A 23675-nucleotide genomic window follows, 5' to 3' on the forward strand; every position below is an offset into this window, starting at 1 on the left:
ACCCCATATATATTTCAAATGGCAAAATGCAAACATTCCACATTTAACGTTGCCCTGGAAATACAGGGCACGTCTAGGAAGGTTGGTGCCATTCGGATGGTCTAGGAATCCCAAAAAACATGATTCTTGCTTTGTTCAATTTAGATGTTATTGAGGCCTCTAGGCTTTACTAATTATGCTCATTTCTTGTGCTATTCTTCCTCAAAACATGTAATCTTTCTCCTTGCAAGGAGTTTAATTGGGGAAGTTAACCTCAGGATTAGCAGCCTATAAATTGATAAACAAATACAGTATATAGACCTTCATTTGCCTCAATTAACTTGCAGATGGTAGCCTCAGCTGATTCATTCGTTCATTTCTTCCTCTGATTTATTTAAAATATTTAAGTAGCCACCAATGTTATAACAATCTCTGGCTGGCTCCCAATCAATAATTAACATTAAGGCTGTATTAAAACTAAATGCTTAAAACAAAAACCTGGTTTCAATTCACATTCTGATGTACAGTCCTCTCATTCTCCCAGTGCTGAGGGGAAAAGCTAGTTTTCTTTGCTTTATGGAAGACCAGGATGATAAACACTTGCCAAACTTCAGGGGGAAGAATGTCTCATAGGGCAGGAGCTGCAACAGACAAGGCTCTCTTCCTAGCTCCTATCAGATGGCAATATTTAAGGCAAGGGGCCCTGAGTGTGCCTGTCCTATCTGACCTGAAAAATGCAAAAATAAATGTGAGAAAATAATGTCAGGTGCCCTGTTGGCTCATTGGTTATTTCCACATATACTATCCACATATACTATACTATCAAGAGCCTTGATAGTACAGTGGTTTAGTGCACCCTGTCATTAACACAGCTGCCTGCAATTTCTGCTGGTTCAAATCTCTCCAAGGCTCAAGGTTGACTCAGCCTTCCATCCTTTCTAAGGTAGGTGAAATGAGGACCCAGTTTGTGGGGGCAATAAGCTGACTTTGTATAAAATATACAAAAGAATGAAGGCTATTGCTTAACGCATTGTAAGCCGCCCTGAGTCTCCGGAGAAGGGCAGCATATAAATCAAATTTTAAAAAAAAAATAAAATGGTTAGAATGCAGTATTGCCAGGTGACTGCCCACAGCCTAGAATCTAATCCTGACAGTCCTCTAGGTTGACTTACCCTTCTATCATTTTGAGATCGGTAAAATGAGGACCCAGATTGTTGGGGACAATATGCTGAAACCTAGTTTACAATATGCTGTAAACTGAGAGTGATACAAAACACAGTGCGGTGGTATACAGTATATGTCCGATCGCTATTGCTGTAATAAATACTCTTAAAGGTGATAAACCTGAATTCCACCTTAAAGAACTGAATCCAGTGCAGTTTGCACCACAAAGATGTTACATGGCCCACCTAGGGCCGACATTACTGTTTGTGCTGCTACATTCTGGACCAGTTGACATTTCTAGTGGTTGAGTGCAGGGATTCAAACAGGAGGTGACCAAGGCAAGAGTGACCCTCTATGCAAGTATCCCGGTCTAGGAAAGTGCACAATTGGCACACAAGATGAATCTGTTGAAAGCCCCTCCCCCAACCATACCCTCCCCAAGCAGGACTTGTGAGTCCAGGAGGACCTCCAGCTCAGTCACCTAAGGGGATCACATGATCCCAGAACACTGCAACGGTCACAAAGACTAGTCAATTGCCCAGAGTATGTTACAATGCTACAGTAGCCATTAAGTGTGAAAACTGGACATTCCATTTTTTCAATAACCTTGTAACTTCAAATGGTCACTAAGTGAAGTAAATCAAGGACAACTTGTACATAATTGGATATCCCAGGATGGATGGCCTCCCCTAACAGTTTCACGTAGGTGTTAAACCAGGTTGTTTACTGAGGGTAATCCCGGCAGTTCCAGCTGCAAGAATGCAAAGGGAAAAATAATAACTCCTATCTAGATGGGTTTGGAAGTAATGTGGGTGGGCACTTCAAGGTTTTGTCCCCTATTTCAATCTATTAAAGGGATATGAAACTAGCAATCGTTTAAAGATGAGCATACAAACAAGACCTTTATCAACTTTTATGATGCAGTATTTTATGATGCCTAATCTTGTGAAGGTAAGTAGGATCAAGCTTCACTCTTCAAGCTTTCCTCAGTTGCAAATGTAGTTTTGGGGAGTTATCCTGCACCCTCAAGAGAAAGAACTGGGTCGGATTCTCTCCAGTGATCCAGAAGGGAGGTGCCCCTTGTTCCTGCCTGATGGCGCATTGTGTTCACCCCAGGGATGCTTTCCCTTGGTTTAGTTCCTGCAAAAGAAGCTGGTTCAGTTGCAGTGAGGATGAGGGCATCCCTACCAGACCCCAAAGGACAGACTAGGGCTAGAGGCTTCCATTCAACAGCTGAACTATTACAGCTTCAACCATTTGCCAAGGCAGGTTTTGAGGAATTATCCTGCAGCTCCACCACCCCAGGCTAAAAACTGGGTGGAACAATCTTCAGCAGCCCCCAAGGGAGGTTCACTTTCAGGTTGGCTTTTACACATCATTCCGCCCCCGCCCTTGGACCCTTTCCTTTGGTTTAGTTGGAGGAAAAGGGCCAGTGAGTGAACTCTTGGGAGACCTGAAAGAAAAGGTTTAGCATAGACTGTCATGGACGAAAGCTATTCCTGTGCTCGGTGGGAGTCAAATAAAACTTGAGTGCAGAGAAGGAACCAGGAATCCATGAAAGCCTCTTGCAAACGCTTCTGGGTAAAGATACAACGAGGGTGATTTTCAACCTTATGTCGCTAGATGGCGCTCTACAAAGAAGTAATATTCGCGCCTTAGAAAGAAGTGAATAGAGTACAGCAGCGGCTTCGCTACTATTGAGATTATACCGGAGGGAGAGAAGTCGAGGGTGAACGAATTGAAACGATAGAGTATTTGATTGCTAGAGTGGACGTGGAGGAAAGGAGATCAGAGGGACTTCCTCTTCTGGCTCACCCAGTGGCGGATAATGGCGTTGGCGGAGCTTCCTGTGCCGCTTGGAGGGTGGAAGAGGCTCCTGGGAGGTGAGTGGAGGGAAGGTCGGAGCTGAAGCCGGGAGCAAGTCGGGCCCTTTGGGTTCCTCCACGGCCTGGAAGCAGCGAAGGGACAAGAATGAAACATCTAGGCTGCTGCTGCATTTTCTTTCTCTCCCCAAATGTTTTTATACTTTTGCTGAAGGATTTAAAACTGCTGCCTGTGATTTTATGCTGGGCGATATAAAGAAATCTTGATATATTTTTAAGTATTTCTGAGCCACCCACCTCCCTCACCTTCTACGAATCACTTCATTCCTTCTGATTTTATTGACATGTTTTCCCACTATATATCCAGATCAATGGACTTCCATTGTCAAACAATACCAAGATGCCAAACTAAGCATAATGTTAGAGATCAAACTAGAATTTTGATGTTTGTTTTTTTCATGATAACATATGGGGTATTTCTGCTTCGTTCACATATCATGCAGTCATTTTTAAGCAATAATGAAACTAACTCATTAATATGAATGCTTTTTTCCCAGGTTCTGCAGCCATTTTTTAAACTACACTGCTCAAAAAAATAAAGGGAACACTTAAACAACACAATGTAACTGCAAGTCAATCACGCTTCTGTGAAATCAAACTGTCCACTTAGGTAGCAACACTGATTGACAATTTCACATGCTGTTGTGCAAATGGAATAGACAACAGGTGGAAAGCATAGGCAGTTAGCAAGACATCCCCAATAAAGGAGTGGTTCTGCAGGTGGTGACCACAGACCACTTCTCAGTTCCTATGCTTTCTGGCTGATGGTTTGGTCACTTTTGAATGCTGGCAGTGCTGTCACTCTAGTGGTAGCATGAGACTGAGTCTACAACCTACACAAGTGGCTCAGGTAGTGCAGCTCATCCAGGATGGCACATCAATGCGAGCTGTGGCAAGACGGTTTGCTGTGTCTGTCAGCGTAGTGTCCAGAGCATGGAGGCGCTACCAGGAGACAGGCCAGTACATCAGGAGACGTGGAGGAGGCCGTAGGAGGGCAACAACCCAGCATCAGGACCACTACCTCCGCCTTTGTGCAAGGAGGGACAGGAGGAGCACTGCCAGAGCCCTGCAAAATGACCTCCAGTGGGCCACAAATGTGTATGTGTCTGCTCAAACGGTCAGAAACAGACTCCGTGAGGGTGGTATGAGGGCCCGACGTCCACAGGTGGGGGTTGTGCTTCCAGCCCAACACCGTGCAGGACGTTTGGCATTTGCCAGAGAACACCAAGATTGGCAACTTCGCCACTGGCGCCATGTGCTCTTCACAGATGTAAGGAGGTTCACACTGAGTACATATGACAGACGTGACAGGATCTGGAGACGCCGTGGAGAATGTTCTGCTGCCTGCAACATCCTCCAGCATGACTGGTTTGGCAGTGGGTCAGTAATGGTGTGGGGTGGCATTTCTTTGGGGGGCCGCACAGCCCTCCATGTGCTTGCCAGAGGTAGCCTGACTGCCATTAGGTACCGAGATGAGATCCTCAGACCCCTTGTGAGACCATATGCTGGTGCGGTTGGTCCTGGGTTCCTCCTAATGCACGACAATGCTAGACCTCATGTGGCTGGAGTGTGTCAGCAGTTCCTGCAAGACGAAGGCATTGATGCTATGGACTGGCCCACCCGTTCCCCAGACCTGAATCCAATTGAGCACATCTGGGACATCATGTCTCGCTCCATCCACCAACGCCACGTTGCACCACAGACTGTCCAGGAGTTGGGGGATGCTTTAGTCCAGGTGTGGGAGGAGATCCCTCAGGAGACCATCCGCCACCTCATCAGGAGCATGCCCAGGCGTTGTAGGGAGATCATACAGGCACGTGGAGGACACACACACTACTGAGCCTCATTTTGACTTGTTTTAAGGACATTACATCAAAGTTGGAACAGCCTGTAGTGTTTTTTTCCACTTTAATTTTGAGTGTTACTCCAAATCCAGACCTCCATGGGTTGATAAATTTGATTTCCATTGATAATTGTTGCGTGATTTTGTTGTCAGCACATTCAACTATGTAATGAACAAAGTACACTGCTCAAAAAAATAAAGGGAACACTTAAAACAACACAATGTAACTCCAAGTCAATCACACTTCTGTGAAATCAAACTGTCCACTTAGGTAGCAACACTGATTGACAATTTCACATGCTGTTGTGCAAATGGAATAGACAACAGGTGGAAAGCATAGGCAGTTAGCAAGACTTCCCCAATAAAGGAGTAGTTCTGCAAATGGTAACCACAGACTACTTCTCAGTTCCTATGCTTTCTGGCTGATGGTTTGGTCACTTTTGAATGCTGGTGGTGCTGTCACTCTAGTGGTAACATGAGACTGAGTCTACAACCCACACAAGTGGCTCAGGTAGTGCAGCTCATCCAGCATGGCACATCAATGCGAGCTGTGGCAAGAAGGTTTGCTGTGTCTGTCAGCGTAGTGTCCAGAGCATGGAGGTGCTACCAGGAGACAGGCCAGTACATCAGGAGACATGGAGGAGGCCGTAGGAGGGCAACAACCCAGCATCAGGACCTCTACCTCCGCCTTTGTGCAAGGAGGGACAGGAGGAGCACTGCCAGAGCCCTGCAAAATGACCTCCAGTGGGCCACAAATGTGTATGTGTCTGCTCAAATGGTCAGAAACAGACTCCATGAGGGTGGTATGAAGGCCCGACGTCCACAGGTGGGGGTTGTGCTTCCAGCCCAACACCGTGCAGGACGTTTGGCATTTGCCAGACAACACCAAGATTGGCAACTTCACCACTGCGCCCTGTGCTCTTCACAGATGAAAGCAGGTTCACACTGAGCACATGCGACAGACGTGACAGGGTCTGGAGATGCCGTGGAGAACGTTCTGCTGCCTGCAACATCCTCCAGCATGACCGGTTTGGCAGTGGGTCAGTAATGGTGTGGGGTGGCCTTTCTTTGGGGGGCCGCACAGCCCTCCATGTGCTTGCCAGAGGTAGCCTGACTGCCATTAGGTACCGAGATGAGATCCTCAGACCCCTTGTGAGACCATATGCTGGTGCGGTTGGTCCTGGGTTCCTCCTAATGCACGACAATGCTAGACCTCATGTGGCTGGAGTGCGTCAGCAGTTTCTGCAAGACGAAGGCATTGATGCTATGGACTGGCCCACCCGTTCCCCAGACCTGAATCCAATTGAGCACATCTGGGACATCATGTCTCGCTCCATCCACCAACGCCACGTTGCACCACAGACTGTCCAGGAGTTGGGGGATGCTTTAGTCCAGGTGTGGGAGGAGATCCCTCAGGAGACCATCCGCCACCTCATCAGGAGCATGCCCAGGCGTTGTAGGGAGGTCATACAGGCACGTGGAGGCCACACACACTACTGAGCCTCATTTTGACTTGTTTTAAGGACATTACATCAAAGTTGGATCAACCTGTAGTGTTTTTTCCACTTTAATTTTGAGTGTAACTCCACATCCAGACCTCCATGGATTGATAAATTTGATTTCCATTGATAATTGTTGTGTGATTTTTTTTGTCAGCACATTCAACTATGTAATGAACAAAGTACTGTATAATAAAATGAATCCATCAATCCACTAATCTTATAGACCAAGAGGATGCCAAGAAGAGCACTCTGGACAACAGAGAATGAGAAACCACTTTAAAATGTAAAACAAACCCTCAATCAAAATCTTCCACTTCCTTCAGGAAGTGTAAATATACTTGTCCTTCCTCAGCTAATGAGAGACAGTGGAGAGAAATATGAGAGCAAAGCTTTCAGCTGCAAAAAAATAAGAGTGTTTTTTTATTATTCTTTTTATTTTTATTATTCATATTTCTATGCCGCCCACTCTCCGAGGACTCTGGGCAGCTTACACCAAAGACAGTATACTAAATAGCATATTGCCCTCAACAATCTGGGTCCTCATTTTACCCACCTCGGAAGGATGGAAGGCTGAGTCAACCTTGAGTCGGTGAGATTTGATCCGCTGATCTGCTGAACTAGCAGTCAGCTGAAGTAGCTGCAGTACTGCACTCTAACCACTGCGCCACCTCGGCTCAGTGGATTCTTCTTTGGGTTTGGAACCCAAAGAAACATTACAAGAGAAGTAAAGGAAGATAATATCTCAGTAAAGAACACCTAGAAGTCAGTGGAAATAGAAAGGTTACATGGATAGGCAAAACTGGCAGGAATTAATGAAAGCCTTTGTAGAAGGAAAGAGTAGCTTGAATCAAAGAACCACCAACTAAGAGATCAGAAACATTGCTGGCCTCCTCAAGAATCCAAGAATATTGGTATTGGAAAATCCCCACCAATTGCCTATATTGGGAAAAAAACAGATTGCAGATCACATCGGATTGATGCATAAGCCGAACCACCCCATGAAAACCATACAAATGTTTGGAGTGTGTCAGAAGCTTTATTCAGAACAGGTCTCTCATGATTCGTAAAAGGACCCATACCAAAGAGAAACTCTAACAGTGCTCCCATTGTGACAAAATATTTAGCATGCATACCAATCTGGTAATACACACTGGGGAGAAACCATATGTGTGTCTGGATTGTGGGAAAACATTCAGTCAGAATTCCAACCTAGTGACACACCAGAGGACTCACACAGGAGAAAAACCATATGAGCATCCGGATTGTGGGAGAAGTTTCTGTCGGAATTCCCAGCTGCTGGAACACCAGATGACTCACACAGGAGAGAAACCATATGAGTATCAGGATTGTGGGAAAAGTTTCAGTGAGAATTATTATCTGGTGATACACCAGAGGAATCACATAGGAGAGAAACCGCATATGTGTGGAGATTGTGGGAAAAGTTTCAATTGGAATTCTGAACTTGTGGTGCACCAGACGATTCACACAGGAGAAAAACCATATAAGTGTCCTGATTGCGGGAAAGGTTTTCATCGAAATTCTGACTTGGTGAAACACAGGAGGAGTCATACAGGAGAAAAATCATTTCAGTGACTGGTTTGTGGGAAAAGGTTCAGGCACAGTTCCACCCTGGTAATACACAAGTGGCCTCACACAGGAGAAAAACCATACGAGTGTCCGGATTGTGGGAAAGATTTCAGTTGTAGGTCTAGCCTTGTAAATCATGTAAGGGTACACATAGGAGAGTAACCATTCAAATGCCCAGATTGCGAACAATGTTTTGCACAAAATTCCTCCCTTATGACAGAAGAAATTCTACATCAGGAAAAAATGGATCTCTTTAGAGAAATCTTGAATTTTGTTTCCTGTCTCTTACTGAAAGCCCAGCTAAGAAATTGATAACTTAATTTTTTATAGGGATTCTTCTTAGTCAAGCATGTCTTATTAAACATGAGGTATGAGATCTGAGCTTCCTTAATTTGGCCCAGTGCAATCATAACCTTCCACGGAGTCAAGGGGAACTTCTGGGCCAGAGAAAGTGAGTTTTGATCTCTATTAGGTACGTTTCATGCCTCGAGTTATTTCTGCATATAATACAGGGGGATATAAACTTGCATGTATGTATTTTTACTTATCATGTATATGGCAGCTGAACGTATGATGACTCCACATGGTTTACAGCAATAAAACCTTAATACAGAAATTAATCAACCCCATATGGCAAAATGCAAATATTCCACATTTAACATGTACTTACCCTGCAAATACAGGGCACGTCTAGGCATTCCGATGGTCTAGGAATCCCAAAAATATGATTCTTTCTTTTGTTCAATTGAGAAGTTAACAAGGCCTCCAGAAATTATTAATTATGTTCATTTCTTCTGCAATTCTTCCTCAAAACTGGTAATCTTTCTCCCTGTGAGGAGTTACATTAAATAAAAGGAGTTAAATTGGAGAAGTAAACCACCTCAGGATTAGCAGACTATAAATTTGATAAACAAATGTATAGACCTTCATTTACCTCAAGCAACTTGCAGAGGGATAGCCTTAATGGATTCATTCATTTCTTCTTCCTATGATATATTTAAAATATTTAAGCAGCCACCCATGTTATAACAATTTCTGGCTGGTTCCCAATCAATAATTAATTTTAAAAGTATATTAAAACCAAATGGATAAAAACAAAAATTTCAACTGGTTTCAATTCACCTTCTGATTTGCAGTTCTCTCTTCTTTTCCCAGTGCTGAGGGGAAAAGCTAGTTGTTCTTTGCTTTATAGAAGACCAGGAGGATAGAGACCTGCCAAACGTCAGGGGGAAGAATGTCTCATAGGGCAGGAGCTGCAACAGACAAGACACACTTCCTAGCCCCTATCATATGGCAATATTTAAGGCAAGAGGCCCTGAGTGTGCCTGTCCTATCTGACCTTGAAGAACACATAGATGCAAAGATAAAGGTGGGAAAATAATGACCGGTGCCCTGTTGGCTCAGTGGTTAGAATGCGGCATTGCCAACTGACTCTGCCCACAGCCTAGAATCTAATCCTGACAGTCCTCTAGGTTGACTCATCCTTCTGTCATTCTGAGATCGGTAAAATGAGGATCCAGATTGTTGGGGAAAATATGCTGACAGTAAACTGATAGTGTACAAAGCACAGTGTAGTGGTATATAAGTGGTATATATCAGTGGTGGGTTCCAACCGGTGTTACTACCGGTTCTCTTCGTGCATGTGCCTTGCGCGTGATTGCTGTGCGCAGGCTTGCTTCACTTGCACGCGTGCCAAACTTGCACTCCATGCAAGCGCATTAGGTTTCTGGACAGCTGAGGTGCGGCAATCCACTCTATCGTGCCTATCAGCTGGGCTAAAAACCAAGAAATAAAGGTAGGAATAAAGCGGGGGTGGGCGGGAGGGCCCAGCTCCCAGTCACAGAGAACTGGTTTGGTAATGTCACATCATCACCGCTACCGGCTCGGCGAAACCGGGAGCAACCCACCACTGGTATATATGTCTGATCACTTTTGCTATAATAAATAGCTTTAAAGATGATGAGCTTGAATTCCACTTTAAAAAAAACCTGTGTAGTTCGCACCACAAAGATCTTACATAGGCAACCTAGGGGCCTCCATTACTGTGTGCGCCTGCTGCGTTCTGGACCAGTTGAAGTTTCTAGCAGGAATTCAAACAGGAGGTGACCAACAGCAAGAGTGACCACCTGTGTAAGGCATCCAAGTGCAGGAAAGGGCACAATAATTGGCGCATGAGATGAATCTGTTGAAAGCCCTTCCCCCAGCCATGCCCTCCCCAAGCAGGAGTCCAAAAGGAACCCCAGGTTGTGCAACCAGCTCAGTTGCCACAGGTGATCACATGACCCCAGAATGCTGCAACTGTCAAAAAGATAATTGTCCAGACTCTGAATGTTTACCATGTGACAATGCTCTACTGGCCTTTAAGTGTGAAAAATGGTCATGTCACTTTTTTCAATAACCTTGTAACTTCAAATGGTCACTAAATGAAGTAAATCAAGGACAACTTGTACATTTTATTTATTTATTTATTTATTTATTTTCCAATTTATATACTGCCCTTCTCCCTGAGGACTCAGGGCGGTGTACAGCCGAATAAAAACATAAATTACAAACATTAAAATAGTATTAAAAGAATATATATAAATTTGGCCCCGTAATTTAAGAACAATAACAAACCCATTTAAAACATTTAAAAAATTAAGAAAAAAGTTAAGCCAGCCCGGCTTGCTGAAAAAAGAAGGTTTTACAGGCACGGTGGAAGGCACCGTACATAATTGGATATGGCTTTGTCCCCTATTTCATTCTTCTATTAAAGGGATATGAAGCTGGCAATCATTTAAGGCTGAACATACAAACAAGACCTTTATCAACTTTTGTGATGCAGCATCTGCCTAATCTTGTGAAGATAAGTAGGGTCAAGCTTCACTCTTCAAGCTTTCCTCAGTTGCAAATATAGTTTTGGGGAGGTATCCCGCACCCTCAATAGAGAGAACTGGGTCGGATTCTCTCCAGTGATCCAGAAGGGAGGTGCCCCTTGTTCCTGCCTGATGGCGCATTGTGTTCACCCCAGGGATGCTTTCCCTTGGTTTAGTTCCTGCAAAAGAAGCTCCTGGCTCAGTTGCAGTGAGGATGAGGGCCTCCCTACCAGACCCCAAAGGACAGATTAGGGCTAGAGGCTTCCACTCAACAGCTTAACTATAACAGCTCCAACCATTTGCCAAGGCAGATTTCAAGGAGTTCTCCTGCACACACACATCTCAGGCTAAAAACTGGCTAGGATAAATTGTCATGGACAAAAGCTATTCCTGTGCTCAGTGGGAGTCGAATAGGACACAATACAATAAATAAATAAATAAATCGAGAGAGTCCAGAGATATTTTATGAGAAGAGTCCTCCATTCCTCTAACCGCAATAAAATACCTTATGCCACCAGACTCCAAATTTTGGGCTTAGACAATTTAGAACTACGCCGACTTCAGTGTGACCTAAGCATAGTACATAAAATTATCTGCCACAATTTCTTCCTGTCAATGACTACTTCAACCACAACAATACACACACAAATAATAGATACAAACTCAAGGTAAACTGCTCCAAACTCGATTGCAGAAAATATGACTTCAGTAACAGAGTGGTCAATGCCTGGAATGCACTACCTGACTTTGTAGTTGTAAGAGCCTTGGTGGTGCAGCGGACTAAAGTGCTGTTAAATAGCACTTAGCTTCCAGCTGCCTGCAATTATTGCGAGTTCAAATCCCACCAGGCTCAAGGTTGACTCAGCCTTCCATCCTTCCGAGGTAGGTAAATTGAGGACCCGGATTGTGAGGGTAATAAGCTGACTTTGTATAAAAAGAACACTGCTTAGGAGGGGTCAAAAGCCCTAATAAGCAGGTATATACAAAAAGTATGAAGGCTATTGCTATAATGCATTGTAAGTCGCTCTGAGTCTCTGGAGAAGGGCAGCATATAAATTGAACTAATAAATAAATAGTTTCTTCCCCAAGCCCCCAAAACTTTAACCTTAAGCTGTCTACTGTTGACCTCACCCCATTTCTAAGATGTCTGTAAGGGGCGTGCATAAGTGCATCAGCGTGCTTACCATCCCTGTCCTAATATTCCTTTTTACTCTTATTCTCTTCGTGTATTCAAATTGTGTATACTTTTACCTGTTAGGTTATATATGCTTGACAAATAAAACTTATGATTATGATGGATGGCACAGAAGGAACCACGGAACCCACGAAAGCCTCTTGCAAACGCTTCTGGGTAAAGATAGAACGAGGGTGATTTTCAACCTTATGTCGCTAGATGGCGCTCTACAAAGAAGCAACACTCGCCCCCAGTAAGCAGAGAGTAAGAGTACAGCAGCGGCATCGCTACTATTGACATTATACCGGAGGGAGAGAGGCCGAGCTTGAACGAATTGAAACGATAGAGTATTAGTTTGCTAGAGTGGACGTGGAGGAAAGGAGATCAGAGGGACTTCCTCTTCCGCCTAACCCAGTGGCGGATAATGGCGTCGGCGGAGCTTCCTGTGCCGCTTGGAGGGTGGAAGAGGCTCCTGGCAGGTGAGTGGAGGGAAGGTCGGAGGAGAAGCCGGGAGGAAGTCGGGCCCTTTGGGTTCCTCCACGGCCTGGAAGCAGTGAAGGGACAGGAATGAAACATCTGGGCTGCTGCTGCATCATATTCTATATTCTTTCTCTCCCCAAATGTTTTTATCCTTTTGCTGCAGGGTTTAAAGTTGCTGCCTGTGATTTTCTGCTGGCAGATTTTAAAAAAATCTTCATATATTTTTTCACTTCATTCCTTGTGATTTTATTGACATGTTGTTTTCCTTTGAAGCGAGGAGTCTCCTGGGCAAAAGGGATGCTTTTAAATCTTGGGTGGCGCTAACCCCCATAAGGGTCTCTGGAGTCCGGGGGTCTCCTGGCCCTCTTCGTATGGCTAGCAGCCCTGGTCACATGATGGGGTGATGGTCATCAGAGGTGGGTTCTAAAAATTTTTTATTTGTTCAACTTATTTATTTGTTCAACTTGTATGCCGCCTTTCTCCGAAGGCTCAAGGCGACTTACAATGCATTTAAAAACCATATATAAAACATTAAAAGTTAAACCATTAAAAACAATTAAAACCCATTCACACTAACTGTCTCACCCAGCACAGCCACACTGCTCCTTGATTTTGCCCTTCCTTTCCCTTTCCAAGCTGTCATAGCTTCAGTTCAGCCTTAATGGCCGTCTATTCTCCTGCCAGTTTTAAGGGGTTTTTCCTGGATCTAACAAGAGATTGCACTTCTCATGATCTATGGGATCTTCGTCAACCCCCCTGGGGTTGACTTTGGCCCTTTAAGGTCTCTAGACAGGGCGAAATCGGATGGGTATGATGAGCTCCGTTTCCCCGATCCACTCTGCTGTGACGTCAGCTTCCTTCTCTGAATACGTTGAATACTTTCTGAATGCACTGTGTGTGTGATTTACTCAAGCCAAAAGGAGAATTTTGTGATTGAGTTGATATTTGGATCTGCTAACCTTCTAGATGCCAAACTAATCATAATGTTAGAGATCAAACTAGAATTTTGAAGTTTGTTTTCTCATGATAACATATGGGGTATTTCTGCTGCTTTCACATATCATGTAGCCATTTTTAAACAATAATGAAACTAACTCATTAATATTAATCTTACAGACAAAGAGAATGCCAAAAAGAGCACTCTGGACAACAGAGAATGAGAAAGAGTTTTAAAATGTAAAACAAACCATCAATCAAAATCTTCCACTTCCTCCACAAAGTTTAAAAATGTTTCTCCTTCTTAGCTGATGGGGAGACAATGGAGAGAATTATAAGAACAAAGCTTTCAGTTGGAAAAAAAGAGTATCTGGAATTCAAGGAAACTTTACATGAGAAGTCAAAGAGAATAATTTCTAAATAAAGAACACCTGGAAGTCAGAGGAAAGAAAAAGGTTCTGTGGATAGCCAAAACTTGCAGACATTAATGAAAGTCTTTGTGGAAGGAAAGAGTAGCTTGAATCAAAGAACCATCAAGTAAGAGATCAGAAATAGTGCTGACCTCCTCAAGAATCCAAGAATAGTACTGTTGGAAAATCCCCACCGACTGCCTATTGTGGGAAAACACAGATTCCCGATCACATGTGTTTGATGCATAATTTGAACCATCCCGTAATAAGCCATACAAATGTTTGGGGTGCATCAGAAGCTTTACTCAGAACAGGTCTCGTGATTCGTGAAAGGAGCCATACCGAAGAGAAACTCTACCAGTGCTCCCATTGTGACAAAAGATTTAGCATGCACATCAATCTGGCACAAGATTACCAGATACACAAGAGGACTCACCCTGGGGAGAAACCATATGAGTGTATCGTGAGAAAAGTTACATTAATAAGTCTTACCTATTGAAACAGCAGAGAAGTCACACAGGAGAAAAACCATATGAGTGTTTGGATTGTGGGAGAAGTTTCTGTAGGAATTTCCAGCTGGTGGAACACTAGATGACTCACACAAGAGAGAAACCACATAAATGTCCTAATTATGGAAAAGATTTTCATCAAAATTCCGACTTCGTGAAACACCAGAGGACTCACACAGGAGAGAAACCATATGACTGTCCAGATTGTAGGAAAAGGTTCAGTCGGAATTCCGACCTAGTGACACACAAGAGGACTCACACAGGGGAGAAACCTTATGAATGTCTCTATTGTGGGAAAAGTTTCAGTCAGAATTCAAACCTGGTGATACACCAAAGGACTCATACAGGAGAGAAACCGTATAGATGTCCTGATTGCGGGAAGGATTTCCATCAAACTTCCAACTTAGTGAAACACCAGAGGACTCACACAGGAGAAAAACCATATGAGTGTCCAGATTGTGGGAAAAGGTTCAGTCAAAATTCTCATCTGATGTTACACCAGAGATCTCACACAGGAGACAAACCATTTGAGTGTACCTATTGTGGGAAAAGATTCAGTCAGAATTCCAACTTAGTGACACACCAGAGGATTCACACAGGAGAAAAACCGTATGAGTGCCTGGATTGTGGGAAAAGTTTCTGTCGGAATTCCCAGTTGGTGGAACACCAGAGGATTCACACAGGAGAGAAACCATATGAGTGTCCGGACTGTGGGAAAAGTTTCTGTCGGAATTCCCAGCTGGTGGAACACCAGATCACTCACACAGGAGAGAAACCATATAAATGTTCTGATTGCGGGAAAGATTTCCATCGAAATTCTGACTTGGTGAAACACAAGAGGACTCACACAGGAGAAAAACCTTACGAGTGTCCGGATTGTGGGAAAGATTTCAGTTGTAGGTCTAGCCTTATAAATCATGTAAGGTTACACATAGGGGAGTAACCATTCAAATGCCCAGATTGTGGACAGCGTTTTGCACAAAATTCCTCCCTTATGGCAGAAGAAATTCTACATCAGGAAAAAATTGATTTGTTTAGAGGAATCTTGAATTTCTTTTCTTGTCTCTTACTGAAAGCCCATCTTAGAAATTGATAATTTAATTTCTTGCCTGATTCTTTTTAGTTAAGCATGCCTTATTATTAAACATGTGGGAGGAGATCTGAGCTTCCTTAGTTTGGTCCAGTGCGGTCATTCCCTTTCATGGAGCCAAAGGGAACTGCTATTGCTGGGCCAGAGAAAGCGAATTTTGATCTCTATTAGGTATGTTTTATGCCTTGAGCTATTTCTACATATAATACAGGGGGATATAAACTTGTATTTATTTATTTATTTTATTTTATTTCTATACCGCCCTTCTCCTGTGGACTCAGGGCAGTGTACAGCCGAGATAAAACATAGCATATAAAATTTAAAAACAGTTTAAAAAACAAATAATTTCAGCCCAAAATTTAAAACAACCCAATTAAGTATGTATTTATGTATTTTTACTTAGCATCTTATGCCATGTCGTGACTCCACATGGTTTATAGTAATAAAATATTAATATAGAAACTAATCAACCCCATATATATTTCAAATGGCAAAATGCAACCGTTCCACGTTTAACATGTTGTTGCCCTGCAAATACAGGGCACATTTAGGAAGGTTGATGGCATTCGGATGGTCTAGGAATCCCAAAAACATGATTTTTGCTTTTGTTCAATTTAGATGTTAACGAGGCCTCCAGACATTATTAATTATGTTCATTTGTTGTGCTATTCTTCCTCAACACTTGTAATCTTTCTCCCTGTGAGGAGTTACATTAAATAAAAGGAGTTAAATCAGCGAAGTAAACCTCCTCAGGATTAACAGCCTATAAATTTGATAAACTCATTCATTCCTTCATTCATTTCCTCTGATTTATTTAAAATATTTAAGTAGCCACCCATGTTATAACAATCTCTGGCTGGCTCCCAATCAATAATTAAGACTGTTTTAAAACCAAATGCATAAAAGCAAAAACATGGTTTCAATTCACCTGATGTGCAGTCCTCTCTTCTTCTCCCAGTGCTTAGGGCTGTGATGGCGAACCTATGGCACGCGTGCCACAGATGGCACACGGAGCCATAGTGGTGGGCACACGAGCATTGCCCTAGCTCAGTTCCAGCATGCATGCACATGTTGGCCAGCTGATTTTTTGGACCTTCTGGGCCCACTGGAATTTGGCAAATGGGCTGTTTCCAGCCTCCAGGGGTGGTGGGGAAGGCTGTTTTCACCCTCCCCAGGCTCCTAGAAAGCCTCTGGAGCCTGGGGAGGGCGAAAAATGAGCCTACCGGGCCCACCGGGTCATCACATGCCAAAAGTGGGGGGGACCATGGGGGGGTCATGCACATATGCATGGGGGGGCAGGGCGCATAGAATTATGGGTGTGGGGACACACGTGCGCGACCACCCCGCACTCCCCCTGCTTTTGGCATACGATGGCAAAAAGGTTAGCCATCACTGGCTTAGGGGAAATGCTAGTTCTTTGCTTTATGGAAGACCAGGATGATAAAGACTTGCCAAACATCATGGGGGAGAATGTCTCATGGGGCAGGAGCTGCAACAGACAAGCCTCTCTTCCTACCTCCTATCAGATGGCAACATTTAAGGCAAGGGGCTAGGAACATGCCCATCCTATCTGACCTGGAAGAACAGATAGATGCAAAAATAAAGGTGAGAAAGTAATGACAGGTGCCTGTTGGCTCATTGGTTAGAATGCAGTATTGCCAGGTGACTCTGCCCACAGCCTGGAATCCAATCCTGACAGGCCTCGAGCTTGACTCAGCCTTCCGTCATACTGAGATTGGTAAAATGAGGACCCAGATTGTTGGGGACAATATGCTGACACTGTAAACCGAGAGTGATACAAAACACAGTGCAGTGGTATACAGTAGATGTCTGATCGCTATTGCTGTAATAAATACTGTTAAAGGTGATAACCTTGAATTGCACCTTAAACCAACTGAATCCAGTGCGGTTTGCACCACAAAGATGTTACATGGGATACCTGGGGGCTTCCATTACTGTGTGTACTGCTACATTCTGGACCAGTTGAAGTTTTCTAGTGGTCCCGTGTAGAGATTCAAACGAGGTGACCAAGGGAAGAGTGACCCCCTGTACAAGGCATCCAGGTGCAGGAAAGGGCACAATTGGCACACAAGATGAATCTGTTGAAAGCCCCTCCCCCAGCTATACCCACCCCGAGCAGGACTTGTGAGTCCAGGAGGACCTCCAACTCAGTCGCCAAAGTGGATCACATGACACTGCAACGGTCAGAAAGACTAGTCAATTGTCCAGAGCCTGAATTTTCATCATGTTACAATACTGCAGTGGCCTTTAAGTGTGAAAAATGGTCATGCCACTTTTTTCAATAACCTTGTAACTTCAAATGGTCACTAAATGAAGTAAATCGATGACTACTTGTACATAATTGGATATGGCAGGACGGATGGCCTCCCCTAGCAGTTCCATGTAGGGGTTAAACCACGTTGCTTACTGAGGGTAATCCTGGCAGTAAGAATGCAGAGGGAAAAATAATATCTCCTATCTAGATGGGTTTGGAAGCAACGTTGGTGGCCACTTCAAGGTTTTGTCCTGTATTTTGTTCTTCTATTAATGGAGTATGAAGCTGGCAATTGTTTAAGGCTGCAGATACAAACAAGACCCTTATCAACCTTTATGATGCAGCACCTGGTAATCTTGTGAAGGTAAGTAAGGTTAACCATCACTCTTCAAGCTTCCCTCAGTCGCAAATATTGTTTAGAATAGAATAGAATTTTTTATTGGCCAAGTGTGATTGGACACACAAGGAATTTGTCTTGGTGCACACGCTCTCAGTGTACATAAAATAAAAATACGTTCATCAAGAATCATAAGGTACAACACTTAATGATAATCATAGGGTACAAATAAGCAGTTCAAGGGGTTTGGTTTTGGGCAGTTATCCTGCATCCCCAAGAGACAACTGGCTGAAATAATCTTCACTGATCCACAAGGGAGGTGCACTTTGTCCCTGCCTGATGGAGCATTGTGTCCCCACCCCAACTATGCTTTCTCTTGGTTTAGTTCCTGCAAAAGAAGCTCCTAGCTCAGTTGGAGTGAGGATGAGGGCCTCCCTACCAGACCCCAAAGGACAGACTAGGGCTAGAGGCTTCCATTCAACAGCTGAACTATTACAGCTTCAACCATTTGTCAAGGCAGGTTTCGAGGAATTCTGCATACAGACATCACAGGCTAAAAACTGACTACAACAATCTTCAGCAGCCGTTGGCTGTTACAGTATATGTCATCCCACCCCCCCTTGGACCTTTCCTTTGGTTTAGTTGGAGGAAGAGGGACAGTGAGTGAACTCTTGGGAGACCTGAAAGAAAAGGTTTAGCATAGATTGTCATGGACGAAAACTATTCCTGTGCTCAGTGGTAAAGTGAATAATGTGAATAATATAATAATGGGAATGGTATAATGTCAACGATATGAACACTGGAGGACCCTCTATTCACATTATTATAAAGAAATGTGCTTGTTCAGAGACTACACTGTCAGCTAAATTCCATTCTTGGCAACATATATCTTTTAAGGGGCCTATCTGTCAAAGATGCAAGGACCATGTATAATATATATCTTCCGAGGAAGATATCTGTCAAGGATGCAGAGACATCCATCTGAAACAAAAAGTTACTTATTAATCCAAGGCCAGCCATGGATCTATGCATCAGTGATTACAGAAGAGGAGGACGTTTAGCTACAATTATCTCATGTACTATAAATTAAGGCAGGAATTTGGTAATTAAAAAGTATCAATTATCATGTAACAGATGTATATTAACCATATATGGAAAACTGATGTGCCAGCAGAATCCTTTGTCTTGGATATGTATAAAAGCAGTTATATCAGGGCTCTTTCCTTGTTCAGAATTGCAGATACAAATCTGGTTCTGAAACCGCGCAATAAAACTGTCTCTGGCTGACCAAGGAATGTTGTTTGGTCCCATCATTCCACAACAGTGGGGGGTCGAACGCACAGAAGGAACCACTTGCGAACGCTTCAGGGTAAAGATAGTATCAGGGTGATTTTTAACTTTATGTCGCTAGATGGCGCTCTACAAAGAAGCAACACTCACGCCTTAGAAAGCAGTGAACAGAGTACAGCAGCGGCATCGCTACTACTGACATTATACCAAAGGGTGAGAAGCCGAGCTAGAATGAATTGAAATGATAGAGTATTAGATTGCTAGAGTGGAGGAGAAGAGAGGCTTATCCACGTGATGGCGTCGGGGGAGCCTCTTGTGCTACTTGGAGAGTGAAAGAGGCTCCTGGCAGGTGAGTGGAGGGAAGGTCGGAGGAGAAGCCGGGAGCAAGTCGGGCCCTTTGGTTCCTCCTCGGCCTGGAAGCAGCGAAGGGACAAGAATGCTACATCTGGGCTGCTGCTGCTGCATCATATTCTATATTCTTTCTCTCTCCAAATTTTATTCCTTGGGTTGCAGGATTTAAAGTTGCTGCCTGTGATTTCACCGCTGGGAGATTTGGGACATATAAAAGGTATTTCCTCCCCCCCATATTTCTTATCTCCCTCGGGCTTCCCGTAACGCTTAATTCCTTATGATGTTATTGATCTGTTGCTTTTCTGGCAAGCGAGGAATTTCGTGGGCAAAACGGATGCTTTAAAACTTGCATAGGACTTGGGCACCATCTCATCTGTTAGTGTCCCCCACCTTTCTAAAATTAGATCAAACAAGTTGAGTAAATCCACTCCTGAAACATTTTTAGGAGTGAAATAAAAAAAATCTATATACATACATTTATAGATTTGTATGAATGCATATGCGTGTATCTGTATAAAACTCAGTATTTTCAGGTATTTTTTATAACAACAGAATTAGAATTAGAATTTTTTATTGGCCAAGAGTGATTGGACACACAAGGAGTTTGTCTTGGTGCATATGCTCTCAGTGTACATAAAAGAAAAGACACGTTCATCAAGAATCATAAGGTACAACACTTAATGATAGTCATAGGGTACAAATAAGCAATCCGGAAACAATATCAATATAAATTGTAAGGATACAAGCAACAAAACAGTCATACAGTCATAAGTGGAAGGAGATGGGTGGTGGGAACGATGAGAAGATTAATAGTAATGCAGACTTAGTAAATAGTTTGACAGTGTTGAGGGAAGTATTTGTTTAGCAGAGTGATGGCATTCGGGGAAAAATGTTCTTGTGTCTAGTTGTTCTGGTGTGCAGTGCTCTATAGCGTTGTTTTGAGGGTTGGAGTTGAAACAGTTTATGTCCAGGATGTGAGGGATCTGTAAATATTTTCACAGCCCTCTTTTTGACTCATGCAGTATACAGGTCATTAATGGAAGGCAGGTTGGTAGCCATTGTTTTTTCTGCAGTTCTAATTATCCTCTGAAGTCTGTGTCTGTCTTGTTGGGTTGCAGAGCAGTTATAGAGGTGTAGATGACAGACTCAATAATTCCTCTGTAGAACATTCCAATCAGTGCAGTCAAGGCAGGCCTGTAGCTTTAACTTTGCCTCCTCCAGCCAGGTCTTCACTGATTTAATTGTTGGTTTACTGGTTTTAAGTCTTTGCCTGTAAGCTGGTACAAGGTGAATCATGCAATGATCAGAGTGTCGCACAGCTGCTCATAGTAAGGACCGATAAGCATCTTTTAATGTTGTGCAGCAGTGGTCTAAATTATTCTTGCCTCTAGTGGGACAATTGACATGCTGAAAGTATTTTAGTAGCTCTTTTCTTAAGTTTGCCTTGTTTAGATCTCCCAAAATAATGGCCAGTGAATCAGGGTATTTGGCTTCAACCTCCATAATTTGGTCAGCTAGAGTTTGCAATTATAATAATTTCTGGTTAACCCAAGCCAACAAGAGACTTTCATGATTTGAAATATGAGTGGATTTTTCAACTCTGATTTTTCTAGTCTTCTATGTGCCTAATAATGAAATAATGAAATTATTAATGAAAGTTATAGGTTAAACTAGCATTTTGATATCTTTCCTTTTTCGTAGTAATATATGGATTTTTTTGCTGTTTCCCCAGGATCTGCAGCCATTTTTTAAACAATAATGAAACTAGTCCATTAATAGGAATCTTACAGACAAAGTGGATGTCAAGAAGAGCTGTCTGGGCATATAACTACTACATAACGAATCAGAAATATTTTTGGCCCCCTCATGAATCTAAGAATATCAGTGTTGGAAAAACCTCAACCACTGCCTATTTTGGAAAAAACACAAATTGCAGATCACAGATGCACAAGAGGATCCATTCCCAAAAACCCATACAAATGTTTGGATTGTGGCAAAAGCTTTACTCAGAACAGGATTCCTAAGATTTATGGAACGGCCAATGCAGGAGGAACATCTCTACCAGTGCTCCCAATTAATAGAATTAACAGAAAAGATTTAGCATGTAAACGAATTTGGCGAGGCACAAGGAGACTGACAGTGGAGAAAACCTCTTTGAATGTCCAGATTGTGTGAAAAGTTTTACATGGAATTCTGACCTGGTTATACTCCAGACAGAGAAACCAGATGAGATGAGATTATGAACAAAATGTTTAACAAAATGTTAAATCAGAATCCTACACTGAGTATAGCCAAGATAACTCACACAGGAGAGAAACTGTATGAGTGTCTGGATTGTGGGGAAAAATTTAGTCAGAATTCAAAGCTGGTGAAACATCAGAGGACTCACACGGGAAAGAAACCATATGAATGTCTGTATTGTGGGAAAAGTTTCAGTAAGAATTGGAACCTGTTGGTACACCAGAGGATTCACACGGGAGAAAAACCATATGAGTGTCTGGATTGTGGGAAAAGTTTCAATCACAAATCCCACCTGGTGAAACACCAGACGATGCACACAGGAGAGAAACTCTATTGTTCAGATTGTGGGAAAGGTTTTAGTTGCAATTCTGACCTGATGGTACACCTGAGGACTCACACAGGAGAAAAACCATATGAGTGTCCAGAATGTGGGAAACGTTTCAGTCGGAATTCCAACCTTGTGGAACACCAGAGGACTCACACAGGAGAGAAACCATATCAGTGTCCAGATTGTGGGGAAAGTTTCAAGCGTAATTCCAAGCTGGTGATACACCAGAGGACACACACAGGAGAAAAACCATATGAGTGTCCAGAATGTGGGAAAAGTTTCAGTCGGAATTCTAACCTTGTGGAACACCAGAGGACTCACACAGGAGAAAAACCATACGAGTGTCCAGATTGTGGGAAAAGTTTCAAGCGTAATTCCAAGTTGGTGATACACCAGAGGACTCACACAGGAGAGAAACCATATAAGTGTCCGGATTGTGGGGAATGTTTCAATCAAAATTCCAAGCTGGTAAAACATAAGAAGACTCACACTGGAGAAAAACCATTTGAGTGTCTAGATTGTGGGAAAAGTTTCAGTGAGAATTACTACCTGGTGATTCACCAGAGGATTCACACAGGAGAGAAACCATATCAGTGTTTTGATTGCGGGAAAGGTTTCCATCGAAATTCCGACTTGGTGATACACAAGAGGACTCACACAGGAGAAAAGCCATTTGAGTGTCCGGATTGTAAGAAAAGTTTCAGTCTGAATTCCAACCTTGTGGTGCATCAGAGGATTCACACAGGAGAGAAACCGTATAAGTGTCCTGATTGCGGGAAAGGTTTCTATCAAAATTCCGATTTGATGAAACACAAGAGGACTCACACAGGAGAAAAACCGTATGAGTGTCCAGATTGTGGGAAAGATTTCAGATATAGGTCTAGCCTTATAAATCATGTAAGGGTGCACATAGGGGAGTAACTATTCAATTGCCCAGTTTGTGGAAAATGTTTCACACAAAACTCCTTCCTTATCACAGAAGAAATTCCACATGAGGAAAAAATTGATTTGTTTACAGGAATCTTGAATTTTGTTTCTTGTCTCTTACTGAAAGCCCAGCTGAGAAATTGATAATTTAATTTCTTGTGTGATTCTTTTCAGTGAAGCATGTCTTATTATTAAACATGAGAGAGGAGATCTGAGCTTCCTTAGTTTGGCCCAGTTTCATATTATATTATATTTATATTTATATTATATTTATATTAGTTTGGCCCCTTTCACTGAGCCAAGGGGAACTGCCATTGCTGGGCCAGAGAAAGTGAGTTTGTTTCTCCATTAGGTATATTAGTTGCCTTGAGTTCTTTCTACATATAATATAGGGGGATATAAACATGTATGTATTTTTACTTGACATCTTTCTTTTTTGTATAAGTGTTTATTTTATTTTATAGTGTATAAAAATTCCACCTTCAATTGAACAGTGTGTTGTCTGGGTACAAAT

At 42.8% G+C, this 23675-nt stretch overlaps 3 protein-coding genes and 1 pseudogene across 8 annotated transcripts in view; all 4 read left to right on the top strand.

Moving 5' to 3' along the window:
- LOC148115750 (uncharacterized) overlaps positions 1-23675 on the top strand; it is a 118928-nt gene that overhangs the window by 48229 nt on the left and 47024 nt on the right. The window lies entirely within an intron of this gene.
- Positions 2997-23675, top strand: part of LOC132708949 (uncharacterized) — an 81830-nt gene continuing 61151 nt past the window's right edge. The window contains exon 1 of the mRNA XM_087884040.1: positions 2997-3026. The gene's annotated coding sequence lies outside the window, so the exon portion shown is untranslated. The remainder of the gene's footprint in view (positions 3027-23675) is intronic.
- LOC117663212 (uncharacterized) overlaps positions 3006-23675 on the top strand; it is a 31250-nt gene continuing 10580 nt past the window's right edge. The window contains exons 1-3 of one of the 5 annotated variants that reach the window (XM_087884074.1): positions 19550-19663; positions 19828-19882; positions 21398-23652. In XM_087884074.1, the coding sequence (XP_087740200.1) occupies positions 21905-23155 (1251 nt within the window). In that variant the 5' untranslated portion in view covers positions 19550-19663; positions 19828-19882; positions 21398-21904 and the 3' untranslated portion in view covers positions 23156-23652. Of the gene's footprint in view, positions 3027-19505; positions 19528-19549; positions 19664-19827; positions 19883-21397; positions 23653-23675 lie in introns of those variants that run through there. The other 4 variants (XM_087884075.1, XM_087884076.1, XM_087884077.1 and 1 more) reach the window with 4 other exon arrangements.
- On the top strand, positions 12229-16180 carry LOC117663178 (uncharacterized; annotated as a pseudogene). The gene is made up of 2 exons (XR_015731711.1): positions 12229-12466; positions 13584-16180. The product of XR_015731711.1 is annotated as an uncharacterized LOC117663178 (transcript).

Source organism: Pantherophis guttatus, chromosome 2 (assembly GCF_059756535.1).
Source record: "Pantherophis guttatus breed Tessera chromosome 2, ASM5975653v1, whole genome shotgun sequence".
NCBI classification, from domain to species: Eukaryota; Metazoa; Chordata; class Lepidosauria; order Squamata; family Colubridae; genus Pantherophis; species Pantherophis guttatus.